Consider the following 21088-nt stretch of genomic DNA (forward strand, 5'->3'; position numbering starts at 1 on the left):
GCGCACCGCTGCCCTCTGTCTTCTCTCCACCTCATCCCTGTGTGCTCCCCAGCAGCACTTCACTGTCCCCCCTCCCCCCTCTCAGCCAAGCCGCCTCCTTACCCTTACCCAGTCACCACTCCCATCATGCACTGGTGCTGCTGCTTGCAGAGTGGCTTCAGTTGCCAGAGACGGCAGTCTTATGTATGTGAGTTACATTCGGGCACGCGTGTGTGTGTGTGTGTGTGTGTGTGTGTGTGTGTGTGTGTGTGTGTGTGTGTGTGTGTGTGTGAGAGAGAGAGAGAGAGATATTTTCCATTGAGATTTCATATTTGCCACTTCCGTTTTGTTTAAATTTGCATGGATGTAAATTACTAATCTGTCTACGAGTGTCATCTACTGTATTTTAAAAGTCTTTCTACCGAATGAAAAATGACATGAAGTTGTTTAAGCTTGAGGTTAAAATTACTTTTCGATAGTTTCTTTCATGATCTCAGGCTGATGTATGGATACTTACCTATACTTTCTCCAGTAAAGTATTTCTGTAAATATGTTAGTAATCTTTCATGGATTCCAGTTACTATAACGAATAACTTTATAAATCCCACATATCCCTACAGATTTTATTAACTATTTCTGCCTTGGAAGAATAGAAATCTCCCAGAGCTCCATCGAACTTACACCACAGTACTATCATCCATTTCTACAGCATCATTCCTCCTTTTCTATCATGGTACTAGACACTTCCTCAGCACATTTACAGTAATATATTCTTTCAGTTTATATTCTCTGTGCTTAGCACTTGATATTGGTTTCCTATGTGCATTTCTCATATTAAAAGTTTCACCTCTTGCCTGAAATTGGGATTAATCATCTTGCATGTACCATAAGTCAATCCTAAAATTATTGCTAATCAGCTTCCCGTGGTTACACTTAACGATCTTTATTTTGTATGTTCTTTTTTACATTGTTTGTAAATTACTTATGCTCTTCACTGCCTTCACACACTGTTCATTTATTAATTCTTTTTTTCCATGCATAACTAACACAGTTTCATCAGTTATCAATGCCACTTTTGAAAACCTTTATTATACTAATGGTGGTTTCTTATTCTTAATTTCTTGTTTTAATCTCTTTGCTTGAACTCAGTCTAATGGTTTAATCCAAATGCCACCACTTCTAGTCACTGGAAATTCATCTCAAAAGCTCTTAATTTGTTAAAACTCTCACATCGCACCAGTAGTGTTGCTTTTATTTACTTTCCATTGCGACTGCTAACAGTAATTTGTACTTTCAACTAATATTCCTAGAAATTACAGTCAAGTCTAACCTAAAATGCTCATATTTAAAGTTTATTTTTAGAACTTTAGTCTACACTTAAACAATTGCAATTGGAGATCATAAATGCACCACAGTATGCTTTACTACTCTATACCTAGATTCTACAACTATGTCTGACAATATAGTCAATCGATGTCCACCAGTGTCTTGGTCTTCTGCATCTAAACCACTTTCTCTCTTACACAAGCATATCTACCTTATCTCCCTCTACTTGTTCTTCTTCTTTCAAAAGACTATTGTCCCCTCATTTTCTTCCCTATGATCTTGCCTTCAGAAATGTTTTTTGAAGGATATCATGTCTAATTAAGTGTCCATTGAGTTCTGTTTTGCATTGGCCTAAAACATTCAGTAGTCTTTTCTTCCCTCCTATTTCTTGTAGGACTATCTCATTCATTTTTCTGTCAGCCCTGCTAGTCCTTGTAATTCTCCTTCAGCACCACATTTCTGCAGGTTCAAGGTGAGCTTTCTCGCACTTCCCTAGTGCCCAGGTTTCACAGCCATATCTCAGGACATTCCGCATGCAGGACTTACAAACATTTTCTTAATATGTTCAATTGAAGGTTCTTCAAACAATGGAAAGTCCAGACTGGAACAAAGCAATTATGAAATAGAAGGTTCTTCTTATTTTGGGAGGCCAGCGTTCTTCTCTCGGTTCCCTTGAAAAATATATTTTTTTCCTCCACAAAGTTACCAAAACAGTGAAATTCCGTCACTTCATTGAGTTGCTCACTGCCTATTTTTATGTCAATCTTAACTCCACCTCCTTTCTTATGTACAACTGAGACTTATGTTTTCTTGGTATTTATTTTTAGTTTGTTGTCTTCTGAGTTAAGAACTCAAGCATTTTAATAAGTTCTTCCTCTGAGCCTGCCACAACTGAAATGTCCAGGGTAAATCTGATGCAGTGAATATGAATACCATTAATTTTGATTCCTGTCACTTTTTTCTTTCATGTTGTTGTTGCCTCCTCAATGAACATGTTTTGTACACTGACAGAGGGGATCCCTGTCTCATCATTCCTGCTGCTTCTTTCTTGCTACCGTTAATATCCATTTCAGTACTTTTAACTTTTGTATATACTCAAAATTAATTGGCTTCCTCTCAGTTAAGCACTACTTTGCACATTGCTTTGAACAATAACTTGTAATCAACCAAATTAAATGCTTTTTCTAATTCAATAAATTATGTAATTTTTTTTGTTTTGTTTAATTCCAATTTCCTCTTTAAATCTGACGTAGTGCCAATATTGCTTCTCTTGTTCCTTACCATGTTCTGAAGCCAAATTGATCACTGACTAAGTTGCAATCTATTTTCTTCGCACTTCTCTCTCTAAATGCTGACATGAACAGTTTGAGGCACTGACAGAAGGGCTAGAGTTTTATAATTTATAACGGCCTTTCCACCAATTGTCCTCTTGGGTAATGCAGTAGTTCTACTTTTTATGAATCATATGATTCATATTATTCAGATACCATAGTAAATAATTTACTTTTGATTTTTTCAGTATAACTAAAGGAGCTCTGCAGAAAAGTCATTTGAACCCACTGTTTTTTTTTAAATTTTATTTTAACAGGTTTAGTGCAAGGAAGAACTCTTCTTTTATTATTGGCGGCCCCTTGTTCTGTTCATCAATTAGTTTTTGATCTTCAATATACTCATCTAAACTTCCCATTTCATTCAGCTCCACTGTACAAATTTTCAATATACTCTTTCTATCTGTCACATTCCCTATGTTAATAACAGATTCCCATTTTTATCTCTCACTATGTTTTCTTATACTACCCAGTAATTATCATGGAATTAAACAGTAAAGGTTAACACAAGGAACAACAAACATGCAGGAAACAGGAAGTAATCTGGTAATGTAAAGCATCTAGTGATTTTCAAAAGGAATAAAACATGACGAAATAAATCATGCAGGGATAAAAAATGCTAGTGGTGATGCTAATCCAAAATCTAAGCACAAAAATCTGGTTATTGTGTTTGATGTGAAAATCAATATGTTTCCTCCTGTATGGACGCACCCTCGGTTTAGAATTTAACAACATTACTGCTAAGTGAAAGTGGCTCCCCTTACACACACGCGTTATAAATGTATGTATCTCGAAAATTTTTATTTTTTATATCTATTTCTCCGAGTTTTTATGATTAATATGACTATAGTACTATATTACAGTTTTCACAAATCTGTACAAATAATGAAAGAGAATTTGTCACTCACATGTGTATTTACACTGTTAACTCTCTTGCGAAGATCTGCAAGCTCTCTTTCAAATAACTGAATTTCTTCTGCGATTGCAGCTCTTATAACATTTGCTGTTATCTCATTGCTCTCTGTTGATGATAACGAATCAGTATTAGGCTGCACAATGTTATCAACTTTCACTGGAGTAGAATCATTCCTACCGTCACCCTGCAAAAACAAAATTAAATGTATCTAACTACAGAAAGGCTCCTCCTAATTAGCTACTGAAAAATTAACTTTTTTGCTATGTGATTTGTTACTTACGGAAGCTACACTAACGGACGAAGCAGGAAACTTGTTACTTTGAGAGCTTGTCATTGATGGTGCCACTTTATTTTGAGAGCTCATCACTGATGGTGCCAGGCTACTTTGAGAGCCTACCATTGATGGTGTCAGGCTGCTCTTAGAGCTCATCACCGACGGTGTCAGGCTGCTCTGAGAGCTCATCACCGACGGTGTCAGGCTGCTCTGAGAGCTCATCACCGACGGTGTCAGGTTACTTTGAGAGCTCATCACCGACGGTGTCGGGTTACTTTGAGAGCTCATCACCGACGGTGTCAGGTTACTTTGAGAGCTCATCACCGACGGTGTCAGGTTACTTTGAGAGCTCATCACCGACGGTGTCAGGTTACTTTGAGAGCTCATCACCAACGGTGTCAGGTTACTTTGAGAGCTCATCACTGACGGTGTCAGGTTACTTTGAGAGCCCATCATTGATGGCATCTGACTAATAAAAGAGGAAGTTAATGATGGTCCCTGGTTGCTCTGAGAGCTTATCGGTGATGGAGCCTGTGTCAAATTTGCACCTGTCGATTTTCCTGTAGAAAAACCTGAAATGTTTCCACCAGCTCCACTTTGTAATGAATTTATAAAACTCATTGTTGGTTGGGGTTTTTCAGCAGCACTGGCCACAGAAGCTTTCACACTGAAGAATGGAGATGAAAATCCTGAATTCAGAATCCCGATTCCAGGTTCCGACACATTTGTCTGAAGGGTGGGACTAGAGGCTTCTTTCTGTAATGGTATACTCTGAACGGGGGCCATTGGCTTTGAAACACTGGCGTTTTCAAACCTGCAACAATTAAGAGACATTTTATGGTAACTTTCAAAAATTACAAAAAATTCTCTCTCTTAATTCCATCCAGGAATATAAAAATAATCAAAAAGATGATGCTACTATACATACTTCGGAGCAAGATTGACTCTACTTCCAGTAGGACTTATTTCTGTTGCAGGTGACACATCTGGTGCCTTGCTAGAAAATAATGCAACAATACTCTCATCTGCTACTTTTTCTGGTGGTGAGCATACAGTAACAGCTCCAGGAATAACATTGATAACATAAAACAAGCACAGGACTCCTTTGTGAGACAGCAGATGTAACACAGGCATAGGGGGAATCATCTGGTTGTCACCTGGAACAAACATTTATATGGCTCTGACATGGATTCTTAGTTTTCTGTTTATGACTCTGCAGTATCAGTAACAATCCAAGCAGGAAAAAAAAGGTTTACTAAAGAAGACCTGAATGTGAAAATAAAATAAATTTCAAAACTAAAGTTACACCATGATTTCTGTGCAAATAAGTTGTAAGTTAAGCACGACTTATCAATTACTGATATCACATAGGCCATAGAATTTTAAAACATTTTTTATGTCTCATATTCTCTTTTACTGTACTCGTTTTAACTGTCAACATCCACATCATCCTCTTCAATCACTGAAGCACCCTCTAGATGAATGTCCACTTCTTGACCAGTATCATTATCTACCTTACCTTTCAATGAAAATATAATATGTTGTCTCATGTTCGTGTTCATATAGTCTTTTGCGAAGAAGCCATGGACTGTTCAGCCCAGGTCTCTCTTTCACAAACAGAAATGTGCTAGTAGTACTGAGTGATTTGGTGACAAAGTTCTGTAATTCTTTGCAAGTCATAACACTCCTGAACATGTGAAACATTTAAGTTTTAGTTGCTAATGCTGAAGCAAGATTACTCTGTAATCCTTTTTTGGGCTCATTAGTGTGGAGGCACTAGATGGTTGTTATATAGGTCCAGTTCCTGGTGCACATTCTTAAATATTTATTCCAACATTTCAAATGATTCTAAAATTTTCTGATATTTTTTCCTCCACTGTGTTCCGACATCAAGAGAGTGGACACAATGCCCTGCATCCTGCTTTGCCTTTCAAGGCTGGAGCCATTAAAAATACATGCATGAAAGGTATTTGCTGCTGCTGATGGAGTGTATATTTTATGGTTTTTATTAAAATAGCAGAATGTGGTTCATGAGAAGGTGTCACAATACTAATCACATTTGGTTTACATAAATCATTAATTAATGACCATTGCGCACAAATGGCCATAGCTTTGCAAAAATGACGTTTTACTCTGAACACTGACAAACAGACACATTTGTGCATATTAATCCTAAATATTGTTCTTGGGAGCATTGATGTACCTAAATTCCATAAAACACAATTGTGGACTGGATACAATAAGTCTGTTCAACTGCTCTTCTTTGAATTCAAGATGGCAAATACCATAGACTGATCAGCTGCTCAGCACTGTCTGTCAGGGCACAATTTACAACTGGCATTAGCACTGTTCTCCAGCAGTTCTGGTTGCACTTGTCATAAGTGTGCTTCTTAAATGTGGCTCTTCAACTATGAAGTGGACAGTGGCACCACTTGAACAGTCTGTATTGCAGTCGACAAATGCCCTGCATGAGATAACCCCTTACATATTCCATACTGAATATGTTACATCCAAAAAATAACAAATATGCATCACCTCTTAACTGAAGTACATATAACAACTAGTGCTCTCATCCCAAGTTTGCGAAACATGAGTATAGAATTTCATATGCACTATATCTTAAGCTTATGACAACCTCACATTATTCCTCGATTTTGTGTGAAAATCAAACCACTTCTCTCTCTCTCTCTCTCTCTCTCTCTCTCTCTCTCTCTCTCTCTCTCTCTCAAAAAACAAACAAACAAAAAAAAAAAACAAGGTTTAATGTTCAGTAAGCATTTGGTTCTAGAATTATTGCCAATTATCACATTTTTCATTCCTTGCAATGCTTTTGATACACGTAGAAAACAAATTTAACTGTCATTTCTGCTAAATATAATTCAATTTCAATGTCAGTCTTTTGATATCTTTCTTTTTCCTGTATGTTCCTGCTACTATTCCTCTTGTGTTTAATAGCTACTATTCCTTTGCTCTGATTGATCCAGCTCATTTCATTTAAAAAAATGCTTTACCAGTATTTTCTTATTTTTATGTGTATCAGTTTTTATAAAAAAAAACAATTGCATTAGCTAATTTTTTCTTAATACTTTGACTCCACTTTAATACATCTGACATCAATGATGAATATTAAACACAATAATTATTCTAAAACTGAAATGCAAATTTTAATTAATAAAGTTTAAAACCGTGTAGTATTAGACTAAAGGAAATATAAACACCGTTAACATGATTCTAACCCCAGGGTAACTCATGAGTTGTGCTGGTATCCAGTGACAAGCCAATAGGAAATGTTTCCTGTTTGTCTGAAGACATTGGAAGCTCTGCTCTGCAAGCATCTTCTTGCATCCACTGTTGCCAACTTACTTGATCTTCAGTCAGCCCAATCACCCCAACTTCCATACTATTAGCAGATGCAACAAGTATCACATTCCTATAACACAAAACTTCATGTAACTATGTTATGACAAATATAATTATCATTATTTAATAGTGCCCACCACAAAACTGCAAACAGTTAAATTGTAAACAACAGTTCTGACCATAACATACCACGTCTGTTGATGATGCAAGTAAAACTGTGGTCTTCTCAATTCACCAGAGCTATAACAGATGTCATCAAAGTTGACAAAAGAAACAGCACCACTCTTTGGAGCATTAACGATTACCAGACCTGCAAAGAGGGACAAACACTATAAATAACAATGTGTTAACATGTAGCAAACTGCAACTAATATGAATACTGACTCCATTATTGACGAGGTATTACTGTATGCACATAAAAATATTGCCCCATATAAAAAACGCACTTCCAAAAGGAATGAAGTCAATAAATGTATGTCAATGACTAGGGCTGAACCTGGAGACCTCCAAACCAATAGTGTTTACCATATTTCCGACAATCACAACTGCTGATACCTTTATTTTTAGCATGCTGTAACATCTCATCCTCAAAGACATGAGAGCCACTACAATGTTATTCTTTATAAAGCACTGCCACCGTACTTAAAGAGGTTACAGAAGGAAACGTCTCACAGTAGAGTTAAAAAACATTTCTTCTTGATAAATGCTTCTACGGTGTAAGTAAATATGTCAGCTAGCAGAAATACTATATCCTTGAAATTGTCAGATTAACAGATGTATCATCTATCTAGTGTGTGAATGTGTGTACTCCTCCTTTAAAAGGGCAAGAGCTCGAAAGCTTGTGTTAACTGCTTCCTATTACGTGTTTCTGTACGCCATATACCAGTGTGCTATAAGTAAGTTGTTGCCTTTCCCTTATTTTTCATATTTTTCCATCCAGGAATTTCCATTATAGTTATAGATATACCCAGCAAGATCACTAAGGCAGTATTAATGCACTGGAATCACATTCAGACGGAGTGGGCCTCATATCCCATCTGGTCATCTTAATTTGGGTTTTCCATGGTTTTACTAAGTGGCTACAGTGAAAGTTGAGATGGTTCCATTGGCAAGACCATGGTTAATTCCCTGCCCTGACCTCATCTAATCTTATCCTAGTTAATATATGTTCTACATAAGTATATACACTTGTGCCGGATGGTCAAAGGATGAATAAATCAATAAAATAAATAAAATAAATAAATAAATAACAGCTAGGCAGTTGCAGGTAAATCAAAGTTCAATAAATGTTTCCTATCCAGATTATATAGATGGGTTTTGTTAATAACATGTCGTTAATAAAGACTATCCATGTGATTTATACAGAAAACACTTACTGAATCGCAATGAGGTTGCATTTTCCTTTATTAGCAAGTGCATTATGCATTTGGTTCTCAAATGAAGGTAGAGAGTGAAACATCGAAACTTCAGGGAATGACTAAATTGCCCCTCTGCTTAATGACCACGAAATGGGGAAGTCTACAGGAAAATGGTATGTGGATAGAACCTGAAGCCTTGTGTTTCACAGATAATTCTCTTACCATGACCAAAAGCTTCAACCTAGTAAAACTCTACCCTCATTTTGAGCCTGGCTGTGAGGAACACAAAAATGATTGTTAGTAATAACATGTCCACAAAAGGCAACAGACAATACAGTGAACAGATCAGTTTCAGCACTGCATACACTTTGGAGTAAAGGGAAAGACTAATTCTGGAAATGATGTCTTAGCAAAACTTAACACCCGCACTGTACTCTAGTGTAACAGCAACCATTTTGTAAAAACATATTCAACATTATGTACTGATGTTAGAGTAATTTGTACAATGTAAGTGATAAAAGTGTATGAAAGACATACACACACTTGCCCTGAAGCATATTTTGGTAGTGTCTGTCACAGAGATCATGGGAATTACTGTGGCAGATAAGTATCTGTTTTTGAATAAGCATTCATGTATTCATTTTATGATTTTCTTTCGGTCACAAGAAAAGTAGGTACTTGTTTCTAATGTGAAGGCAATCTCAAATTACAAACAAAGTGTAAACAAATCAAATTGTTAAGTACAGAATACACCATCTGGTGGAGCAAATAGACACAAACATTTACATAATTGAATAGCATCACACATGGATGGCCCTTAGTAACCCTTTACTTGGCACAATTCTAGCAATTTGGGTTTTGAACTTTTTCATATCATCCAATTTTCTCAGGGTCAACTTTACAGACGGCAGCACCCTAGCCTAGAGGCATTCTACTATTGTATTCTGCAGTAAAACATACTTCATTGACATCAGATTAGATTAGATTAGATTAGATTAATACTTGTTCCATAGATCTTGAATACGACACTTCGTAATGATGTGGAACGTGTCAGGTTAATAAAAGATGTCTGTACAAGAAATTACATTACACAAAATATTGCATGACACTAATGATTAAGTTTTTTTTTTTTTTTACTTTATATCTAAAAATTCAGCCAATGAGTAGAAGGAGTTGTCATCTAGAAATTCTTTTAATTTATTTTTAAATGTTAGTTGGCTATCTGTCAGGCTTTTGATGCTGTTTGGTAGGTGCCCAAAGACTTTTGTGGCAGCATAATTTACCCCTTTCTGTGCCAAAGTCAGATTTAACCCTGCATAGTGAAGATCATCCTTTCTCCTGGTGTTATAGGTATGCACACTGCTATTACTTTTGAATTGGGTTGGATTATTATCAACAAATTTCATAAGGGAATATATATACTGTGAGGTTACTGTGAGGATCCCTAGATCCTTAAATAGATGTCTGCAGGATGACCGTGGGTGGGCTCCAGCAATTATTCTGATTACATGTTTTTGTGCAATGAATACTTTTCTACTCAACGATGAATTACCCCAGAATATGATGCCATACGAAAGCAGTGAATGAAAGTAGGCATAGTAAGCTAATTTACTGAGATTCTTATCACCAAAATTTGCAATAACCCTAATAGCATACGTAGCTGAACTCAGACGTTTCAGCAGACCATCAATGTGTTGCTTCCAGTTTAACCTCTCATCAATGGACACACCTAAAAATTTTGAAAATTCTACCTTAGCTACAGACTTCTGTTCAAATTCTATATTTATTACTGGAGTTTTGCCATTTACTGTACGGAACTGTATATACTGTGTTTTATCAAAATTTAAAGAGAGTCCGTTTGCTGAGAACCACTTAATAATTTTGTGAAAAACATCATTTACAATTACATCACTTAGTTCTTGGTTTTTGGATGTTATTACTATACTTGTATCATCAGCAAAAAGAACTAACTTTGCATCTTCATCAATGTGGAATGGTAAGTCATTAATGTATATCAAGAACAGTAAAGGACCTAAGACCGAACCCTGTGGGACCCCGTGCTTGATAGCACCCCAGTTTGAGGAATCAGCTGTTTTAACATTACACGAACCACTTATTTCAACTTTCTGCATTCTTCCAGTTAAGTATGAATTAAACCATTTGTGCACTGCCCCACTCAAACCATAATGATTTAGCTTATCTAAAAGAATTCCATGATTTACACAATCAAAGGCCTTTGAGAGATCACAAAAAATACCAATGGGTGATGTCCGGTTATTCAGAGCATTTAATATTTGATCAGTGAAAGCATATATAGCATTTTCTGTTGAAAAGCCTTTCTGAAAACCAAACTGACATTTTGTTAGTACTTTATTTTTACAAATATGGGAGGCTACTCTTGAATACATTACTTTCTCAAAAATTTGTGATAGAGCTGTCAGAAGAGAGATTGGGCGGTAGTTGTTGACATCCGACATATCCCCCTTTTTATGCAATGGTTTTACAATGGCATATTTCAGTCTATCAGGGAAAACACCCTGCTCCAAAGAGCTATTACATACGTGGCTGAGAATTCTACTTATCTGTGGGGAACAAGCTTTAAGTACTTTGCTGGAAATGCCATCAATTCCGTAAGAGCTTTTACTTTTCAGTGAGTTTATTATTTTACTGATTTCAGAGGGAGAGGTTGGTGGAATTACAGCTGTTTCAAACTGTGCAGGTATGGCCTCTTCTATTAATAGCCTTGCCTCTTCTAGTGAAGATCTAGATCCTATTTTCTCCACAACATTTAAAAAATGATTATTCAAAATATTTTCAATTTCTGATTGTTTGTTAGTGCACTTGTCATTCATAATATTGATTCCACAACCTAAAGTAAACAGGTGACAAGTGGCACCATCAATGTATACAATGCACCTACTGAGAGATTACAAATGTACATGCAGTTAATGGAACAAAGTAAACAACAATAATATATTTTGGCATTTTTGTTTGCAAGCAGAATGTTACATAAGAAGTTTGCTAATTTTTATCCACCATACATAATTTTACAAAGACATTGACAACTTTCCACTGAATAATTAATCAAAATAAAAAAAAATAAAAACTCATAGCTAAGCAGTTGTTAAACACATATTTAGGACACAAAACTAATTTCTACACACCTGGTCTCTCAGTTTCATTCACTTTGTCATGATACACAGCAGCAAATTGGTAATTTGATATCCAAGTGACATTAACAACTGAGACAGGGTTCTCAGAAAGTGTTGGAGCTGGAAGAGTTTTGACTGGCTTGAGGTCTGGTTTGTATTGTATAAGCTCTCCATAACGAGTACCAACAACAAGTTGTTTACCACGAGGACTCCAGCTGAAGCACCTGAAACAGATGTCTCACAAACATAAAAAAAGAAAACGATTACAATGTTATTTAATCCAGGGTCATTGAACTCCGTAGCTGATATTTAACTAAGGATTGTTGAGAGAGGACAAAACCAGCCATGAATCGTGAGTGGTTGAGTGCTATCTCTTCAGCTCTTAACAAATATGATAACACTTCGTTTAGGATGTCACAATATACGTTTTCTATTATCAAGTCCATTTAGTTTGCTGCTTTACACAGGCAATCTGAAGCATCATCAAACAGTACATGGTTGATTATTTCTTAAAATTGTAACACCAATGTTACGCATAATGATATCCAAGGCCCTCACCAATATGTTCAAGAAGAATAGCATACAAATACCAGTGAAGCAATATTCTCCAGAAACTCGCAATAATTAAAGAAAACGGGGAGAAAGTTATGAAAATGTTTCAGCTGATCCAACAGGTTAATATTTAAGCCAGTGAAACATTTAAGAAGAAAGTAAGAACTGTACAGAATTAATATAAAAAACATAAATACAGAGGAAGAACTGTCCATTAGTTAGCCTCTAAACCAACGTACATCCACATTAATGATGAACATAAAGCACAGTAGGTGAAGACCGAAATTTCATCAGTGGAAAGCATTATGTTACTGATAATATGAAGGTATATTGATAGTTGTTATTTCAGTAGTTTCACAAATCTGGTTACAATTTACACATCATAATCAAACTACTTCTTCTTCTTGTTAAAACTTTTCTGCTTATACAGACTATTCACACAATCAGTTTACTATAATAAACAAACTAAATGTGCAAACACACATACGCATAAAAGTAATCCATCAATACACAATACTGTAAACTTACGCAGCCTGAGCTTCTGGAGGAAGTGTTTTTATATCAGTTCCTGTAGATTTGAATTCATAAACACCCACAGTTCCATCTGATAAGCAAGTAGCAAAGATGTTTGGTATCCCGGGATTCCAAGTAAGATCCAAGATGTGGGTATTCAGGCTGGCTGATAACCTTACTTCATTCAGTAAAGTGATATTCTGCAGGACACAAAACACAGGTTAACAAATTTATAGTTAAGCACACATCTGTTATGTATACAAGGCAAGTACTTGCATAGTATAGTTTAATACAGTCATTATTAGACAACAACAAAAAATGTAAACTTTTCAAAACATATATTTAACAGTGGAACAAGCTCTTATATTTATTTTTCTGAGTGGAAACGAATACACTAACTCCACCTTTTGTTACTAGTATATATTTCCTTTCATGATTATGGCAAAACAGCAGCAGTTTCTCATTCAATGATAGAAATTTTGTACAATGGTGCCTCTCCATGTACAAATTCAGTTTTCTGTTGAATGTACATGACCCTACCCAATTCAAATACACAAGAAAATATATTATGGTAACATCTTATGGATACTGTTTTCTTTAAAATACAATTACTTCCTTTCCTTCAACAGAAAATACTTAATATTTATCTGAAAGATAAACTTTTTTCAGTGTAACCGCATAGTGTTTACATCTAGTTAATTTAACAATGCTTCATAATTATTGCAAAGCCAGTCTTTCCCACAAAAGCTAAATCAATTTTCATGTCAATGGTAAGTTGCAGCTCCACCCTTCTAATTTGACTGGTGATGTAACTGTGCTATGTGACATCATGGTGGCATATTTTTGAATCGGGTCATGTTTGTTGACAATGTGTTGTGAGCTGCATTTTTGTGTTTCAAAGTCTTCTTGAAAGAAGACAATCGCAGTTTTAAATTTTTTTGTTTACTGGAAATGATGCATTTTGCCCTTTTGGGGCATCAGGAGTCCAGTGTAAAAATTAATGTGGAAAACCAACATTTGTCCATTAATACATTATTTCCTGTAAATAAGAAGATATTGCTACTGAGGCTGTCTTATGTCAAGAAATTCCTAACCGGTTCCTGTACCAGGTGCCCACCATGGAATGGAACCACTTTTACTTTTTTTGCTAGTGAGTCATCTCACTGTGATTCAAGTGTGTTAGGTTGTTATTTGAAGCGTCTGTGTTAGTTTGTTAGTGAGTTAGCTTGACTGCATATTGTGACGGATGGATTTGCGATTGTCAACAGAATTATTATCGCTGTGTGTTCCCTGTGGTTGGAGATTCCCTGTTTTGTCAGTCATGGATTTGCTGCATAGGTCTTTGCTTGTAGCAGTGATCAAGTTTCTGCAGTCATTTTGGGTGACTGCTGATGATTTTGGTATTTGTTTTTTATTTTTAAGATTTTTGTTGTGTGTGAGTGAGGGGGGAGGAGCAGGCACAGCCTTGATTTACATGATGGTGGCTTTTGTTTATAAGTACTTTTTAGGGTGTAAAGTGTACGGTACGTATGTTTATAGTTATCTGTATCTATCTAAACTGGCAATGATGCTGGTTTTCACGGATTTCAGGTTTTTTCTTGCTAGCATTTGGTACTAATGTTGGATTGTGCTTGGTAGGCATTGTGGATATTTGTTTACCATCATTGGTTAGGTTATGCTTTTAATATTAGTTATAAGGGTTTTGGTTTATTGTACTGCGGACTGGTTTTCAATAGATAAAGTGAAGGTGTGGGCAAAGGATTTGAGGATTTGTTTGTGTTGGCTTTTGGTTGTGTGTGTGTGTTAAATGCTGAAACGCTTATGCATTCAAGTTTTGAGTTAATGGTTGTTTTGTAATTGTGTCCCCTCCTAAAACTCCCTACTTCCTATTGTTGCCCCTTCAGTTTCGTTCTACTGCTGGAATAAAGCATTTTGTATGTTATTTATGTTTGCTTGCACCTATAGTGAGCAATATCATGGTCACCATATTGTATATGCTTGAAATAGGCACAGCCTACTCTACAAGTTGGCTGTGAAATAGGGGTGTTTGCCACCTCAATGGCGTCAGGGATCAAAGGAAATGGGTGCAATCACAACTTTCAGTTTTGCCAAGTTTTCTGTAAATTTTTATTCAAAAGACTTACTTTTACTGTTGAAAGATGCTCTTTACCTATGTTGAGCCATCTAACTGAATGTAACTGTTTGTCATTATAAAACAGTTTGGCAATGGTTGGACCCATTTTTCCCTTTTTCTCAGCAAGTGGTGGTTCAGTGTTTTGTCTAGTCCGCTATGGTCCTCTCTTTCTTTCTACCCCATTATAAAGCCTCCATTTCTGCCTGTTATACTTAATATAATCAATAATCTGTGCGATGTATGCTGATAATCATTTCTGAGAATATGCAACACTTACTCTTTCTATCACCAAATATGGAAGTAGCTGTGAACAGTTTGGCCCAAAACCACTCCTCGCAGCTCTGTATGATCCCTTTGTTGGTACAGGTTCACTATAGACCATGTTACTTGTTTAGTTTTGATATACAAGATCAAATGCCAAAAATTCAAAAAATATCTGGGACTTTGTGCAATACACTTAATATGAAACTCTAAATAATTTGCGCACCGGCCAATGTTTGGAAATGAAACAGCTAGCCTCGCTTCCTCCTCCTAACAAGTGGGTCCCTTTTAGAATGGGCACTCAGTTACCCAACTTCTGTCCCAATCCCCCCTACCACCACTACCTCCCACACAGAGCTTCCATGATTTACTTCCACGTGTTTATCTCTGCAATGCAGATAGTTGCACCACTGCAGTTAACTATTTACAGTCTTCCTGTCTCATTAACAGGAAGATTAATGTTTAACATTCTGTTGACAGCAATAGCACTAGACACATCAAACAAGTTCCAATTGGAGCAGGATGAGGCAGGAAACTGGCTATGATTATTCAAAGGAAACATCCAGTAATTGCCTCAAGTAGGTTGCACCAGTTTTAGTGATGTATCAAGTGTATGCACACTGTTCATTGCGTATTACCAGTACCTGTAGTAACCAAGCTTTTTATGATAGTTCACTTTTAATTCTTTTATATCTCTTATATCTTGTGTAGATAAGACAAGGTACTAACATAAATTTCTCTTCTTTTCTTTATAGATCTGAAGATGATGGTCCAAACAATCTAAACCGATAATCTGGAATACAATTTCTGGTCAAGATTACTAAAACTTGAATTAAGCAATCAGATTATATGCTCCACAGCTCAACCATGTCAAGTTTTCTATGGGTTAATAACAATACATTCAGTGACTAAAGGCTCTTGGGTTTACAGCTGGATGGCCGTTTTAAAATACTGCTAAATTTTGACATCAAACCCCTCATCTTCTAGCAAATTCACAAGATTATGAACATGACAATCGATAACACTTCACAATATTTCATCACTGCCACCCAGCTGGAAACGTGAGTGCTTCTCACCAGTAGTATATGCCACAAAAGTCTACAGTCACAAATGCTTAAGAGTGACTCAAAATTTGTCATCTTTGTTACCAACGAGTTGGAGACTAAATGTTATCCATGTACCTATGCAGGAAGTCACTGACCATTGATTTTGGCATATTTATACTCTAATCATTGATCACCATCCCATCAGAGCAAAACGGAGAATGGAATTAACTATGTTCTTGCTTAACTGGCTGTTCTGAAACTCACTTTTTGTATGTTATATCAATGACAGAAATTCTAAATTTATACTTTTGTAATTAGGATCAGACATGGCTGCTTTCAAATTTGAGTGAAGTGGTTTACTACGATACCCCTGTAAATTGTGTCCATCTCACAAACATCATCAAGGAATAATCTTGAGCATATTATCTTTTCACCATTTCTTAACTAGAAGGCAGATCAATTGTTTAAGATTCACACTAACGGATGGCATTCACCTACAGGGTTTTTCCCTCCCACTTCTTTTTTCGTCCCAGAAACTGATTAGAGTGACTACAGCAGATTCATGGTTGTCAATACGCCAGCATAAAAAAATACCAGCATGCTGAATTATGTGACAGGGTACAGCCTCTTCCAACACTAACCTACAATCAAAGCAATGAGAAAGCTTACCTTTGATAAGAAAGATGATACGCTGTAGATCAATGCATGGGGGCAACCGTCCTTTTTTACCGCAATCACAATACATGACTGGTCACAGCTTATGCTCAGATGTGATGGCTGGTTGCCAAGGTTTAGCTTACGGTGAGGATACTCGGTTAAAGACTTATTTCCGTGGGCTTCACTGTTTACAACAGCAGAAATAATTATTGCTGTGAAAGAGAGGAGGGAAATATTAGAACAAATTGTTCAATCGAATGCTACTCTCCACAACAGCCCATATTTAAGTTAGCTGTTTTCTTAATATTAAATCTACAGCGCTTGTTAGTTAACTCAAACGCATCACCTTAATTTTAAAATTTCTGTATCATAGAAAATAGCTTTGGATATTCATAAGTTTTTCACATCTACGGCATAAAACACAAAGATTTCAAACTACCTTGCACTCCGCTCGGGCATCCAACGAAAGCCAAGTTATATTTGCTGGCTGTCGCGACAAGATTAAGGTAACCACTGTAATCAAACTCTCCATCCGAAAAAACATTAAGACGACATATCAACTTGAACTGGAACTCCTGAAACCATAGAAGCAATACATCAAATGCTTGTGTGCGACTCGTGAGATCAGTAGCCCCATCATTTTTATACGCAGTCTCAAAGAAAGAAATTACTGAATACCTGGACTTCTTTTGAATCCAACGGCTGATTAACTGTCATTTTTCTATTTTTTGTAGGATGTATTCACATTCCGTACTACACTCTAAAGTGTTGTCATCACATTAACTCACGCTTGCGCACAAACTACTTTCAAACAGCCACTGTCTGTATACAAACGCCCGTGTTGTGCTTCCGAACTTCGCAAGTCGTCTGTCTTTACACTGTAGCCAACACAGGGCAAATTACAATACCAAAAATGCTGGGGAGGCATACATTATCGATATTGGAAGGACAAGGGGCACAGCCTACTTTGCTGTAAAGTCGGCTGTGACAGGGACCAACAGCAACAAGAATAGTATCTGGTAAACTTTGACCACAAGTGTTTAGTATCCCATAGATTATTCGAACGGTTCTTTTATCGGAATGTGGACCGCGTCAGTTCACACGAAATATATAGATGATAAGTGTTAACATAAATGAACACATTTTTTTAGTTCTACTCATGCAACCAGTATTAAAATCAGTCAGTTAAGATGCCTAATCGCTTGGAGAGGTACCTACATGACGACCATGGGCGAACATCGCATATTACTCTTACTGCTCGGTTTTATGCAACCAAAATTTTCTTTGTAAGATGTAAATTACCCAAGAAAATTACTCCATAAGACGTTATTGAATAGAAATATATAAATATATCAGGACGTCGATTTTTTTCTTTCCAAGACTAGTAAATATACGAAGAGCAAAATTATCTGATCAGTTGTTTGAGAAGATCAGTAAAACGCTTCTTCGAGTTCAAGTTTTCATCAATATGCACACACAAAAATTTGGAACATTCTACCCTGTTTGCTGACCCCTGCTCATGTTCTACATCAATTGTTGGTATGACTCTGTCTGTTGTACAGAACTGAAAATTGTGTATTTTCTCAAAATTAAGGAAGTGTGTATGTTCTTTAATCACTTAATAATTCTTTGGAAAACGTCACTAAAAATCTCTTAGTTGCTTTCCCTCTAATGGGATTTACTACAACACTATTATTGTCCGCGAAAAGTACCAATTTTGCTCGTTGAGTACTAAGTGGAAGGTCAATCACATGTATATAAGGAATAGATAAGAACCCAGAATTGAAGCCTGTGGAACTCACTTTGTGAATTTTCCCCTGTCGCAAGAATTTTCTACCTTTCTAACATTGCTGTTTAAATTATCAGAACAGCTTTTTGCATTCTGATTTTAAAGTACATTTCAAACCAGTTACATATAAACTCATAGATCCCATTGAGTTTTTCTAACTGTATAGCATGACTGACACAATCAAACGAATTGGAAACAATACAAAAATTCCTATTGGCGATATTTTCTTATTCAAGGCTTGTAATCTTTGATGGGTGAATATACAAATAGAAGTCTCAGTCGAGCAACCGTTCTGGGAACCACACTCTGATATCCGAAGTAAATCGTCTCTGCTTAAGTTGGAAACTACCCTTGAGTACATTACTTTTTCGAATATTTTAGGAAAAGATGTCAGTAATGGAAATGGACGAGAATTGTTTAAGTCTTTCTTGTAACCTTTCTTATGAAGAGGTTCCCTGCACCAGAGATGCATTTCATATATCACTCAGCACACTGCTTATTAAGATGGAAATGTTGGAACATCTTTTCAGAATTCTGTTTGAAATTCCATCAACGCAACGTAAGCTTTTTTCTAGAGTTTTTAGAATTCTATTAATTTCAGTAAGTATGTAGTTGCTTAAAGTTTTGCGGAATGTCATGTTTACTTTATTCTGTTGCTTCTTCAACTGAACCATTTAAACCTATTTTTGTTGCTACATTTAGAAAGTGAGTGTTAAAAGTATCCCCCACTTCTGAACTATCACCCACAACATTTTCTCTTAGTTTAATTGTTATGGTATCTTGTACACTGTCATCATATGAGACACTGTAAAGTTCCATAGCAGTTTATGTAATTCTGCAGGCTTTCGTGGCGATTGTCACTGAAATTAAAATCTTCTGGGTTGTTAGGCTGAGACCACTTCTTCAGAGAATCGACGTTTCAATACCTCTGCTGGGATCTTCTTCAAGATCTTGTCAGTCTGCAGTCAGAGAGCAGTGTCACCTTCTCTTATGAAGGGGTGTTTCCCATGCTTGTGCTGGAGAAGTGGGATTATTGAGTTAGAAATCTTGGGCTGCCATTGGTGGGTCATCGTCGTTGGATAGTAAGAGAAGTTTCCCGCGCTAATGCCGAAGGAGGGGTTATTGGCTAAAACTCTTGTAGCTACGATTGGTGGGACAACGTCATTGGTCGGAACGGATTTTTTCCCGCACTTATGCTGGAGAAGAATTTTTTTTTTTTAATTTCTCTTGTTGCATTTGGTGGGCACACAACTTTGGCCAGAAGCGAAACGGGGAGATCATGTGGGGGAGGGGCATCTTTATCCAAAATATTATTGTCCACAAAGGTGGTTTCTAGGGCATTGTTTGTATCGCTTCACCATTGTGTTTAAAACAGCTAAGTCGAAGACTTAAAACACCTGGAACAACTTTCTCCCTTATGATCTCCAGTGTATCTGATACTGGTATGTTAATGAATAAGGATGTCATATCTAAACTAAAAGAATGCCACTTGCGGATATCTTTACTGTGTGTATAATTTCTAAAAAAAATATCTCGAATCTTTGACAAAAGTATTTGTTTTTCCAGCTAGATGTCTCAGTTTTCCAGGCTAATGACTTGCTAAAAAGGAGGCTGGTGTGTTAATCCCATTCACTGTAGGTCTCAAAGGAACCGATTCCTTGTGTATCTTGGGTAGTCCATACATTCTGGGTGAGATTGGTATTTGAGGCGTTTATTTTCTTTGTAATAGAGCTATCCATTCTGGAGTCTGACATCAAATTTTTCACTTTCTGAACGATTCTGTTCGTCGGATCAGTTTTTTAACTTGCAGCACACAGCATCAGTTATTAGCTGTTCCATCTTTTTGTGGCATTCCACAGCGTTCATAGCAACTATAGCATTCCCCTTATCTGATTTCGTCACAACCACGCTTTCCTTTTTCTTGATCGTCAAGAGCTTTCCTTTTTTACACCTATATGTGGCTTTCGGGTGGGTTTGATATTGCTTAGAAATCTCGACACATCTTGACTTACTTCTGCAGCCTGCACCTTCGGAAGACAAAACAAGGATGCTTTGACGACACTTAAATTTCTCGAATCGGGAATTCTCTTCGGAATAGTTGCGAAGTTCAAACCATTGTTCTGGACTGAAACAGTTGCTTCATCGAGTATCTTTGACGAGACACTCACCACTACTCGATTCGGATCCCCACTGGTGTGTTTCTTGTACACTTTATCCGTTCGTTCGTATAACTCCTCTTTTTGTTCCATAGCACTGAAGTCTGAAAATCTTGCTGGATGATTAATCGTTATTCCGTCCACTTTGTCCCAGTCCTGAGGTGAGAGAGCTGTCATCAGTGAAAAATGCAAAGCAATTAACATGGACCTGGCATAATAAAAGTCCCTTCTGGGTTGTTAGGCAGCGTCACATTTCTTCAAATAATCGACATTTCGTTCCCTCTACT

General features: G+C 36.7%; 1 protein-coding gene across 2 annotated transcripts in view; it reads right to left on the reverse strand.

Moving 5' to 3' along the window:
* The window catches only part of LOC126334769 (nuclear pore complex protein Nup214), a 146958-nt gene extending 129097 nt beyond the window's left edge, over positions 1–17861 (reverse strand). The window contains exons 1-10 of one of the 2 annotated variants that reach the window (XM_049997349.1): positions 17535–17861; positions 17296–17431; positions 16869–17068; positions 12774–12958; positions 11706–11917; positions 7373–7493; positions 7060–7253; positions 4752–4980; positions 3830–4637; positions 3542–3733 (exon numbers count right to left, since the gene is read on the reverse strand). In XM_049997349.1, coding sequence (XP_049853306.1) covers positions 3542–3733; positions 3830–4637; positions 4752–4980; positions 7060–7253; positions 7373–7493; positions 11706–11917; positions 12774–12958; positions 16869–17068; positions 17296–17431; positions 17535–17573 — 2316 coding nt within the window. In that variant the 5' untranslated portion in view covers positions 17574–17861. The remainder of the gene's footprint in view (positions 1–3541; positions 3734–3829; positions 4638–4751; positions 4981–7059; positions 7254–7372; positions 7494–11705; positions 11918–12773; positions 12959–16868; positions 17069–17295; positions 17432–17534) is intronic. The other variant, XM_049997350.1, reaches the window with a different exon arrangement.
* Positions 17862–21088: the final 3227 nt, after the last annotated feature.

The sequence above is a fragment of the Schistocerca gregaria genome, chromosome 2 (assembly GCF_023897955.1).
Source record: "Schistocerca gregaria isolate iqSchGreg1 chromosome 2, iqSchGreg1.2, whole genome shotgun sequence".
NCBI lineage: Eukaryota > Metazoa > Arthropoda > Insecta > Orthoptera > Acrididae > Schistocerca > Schistocerca gregaria.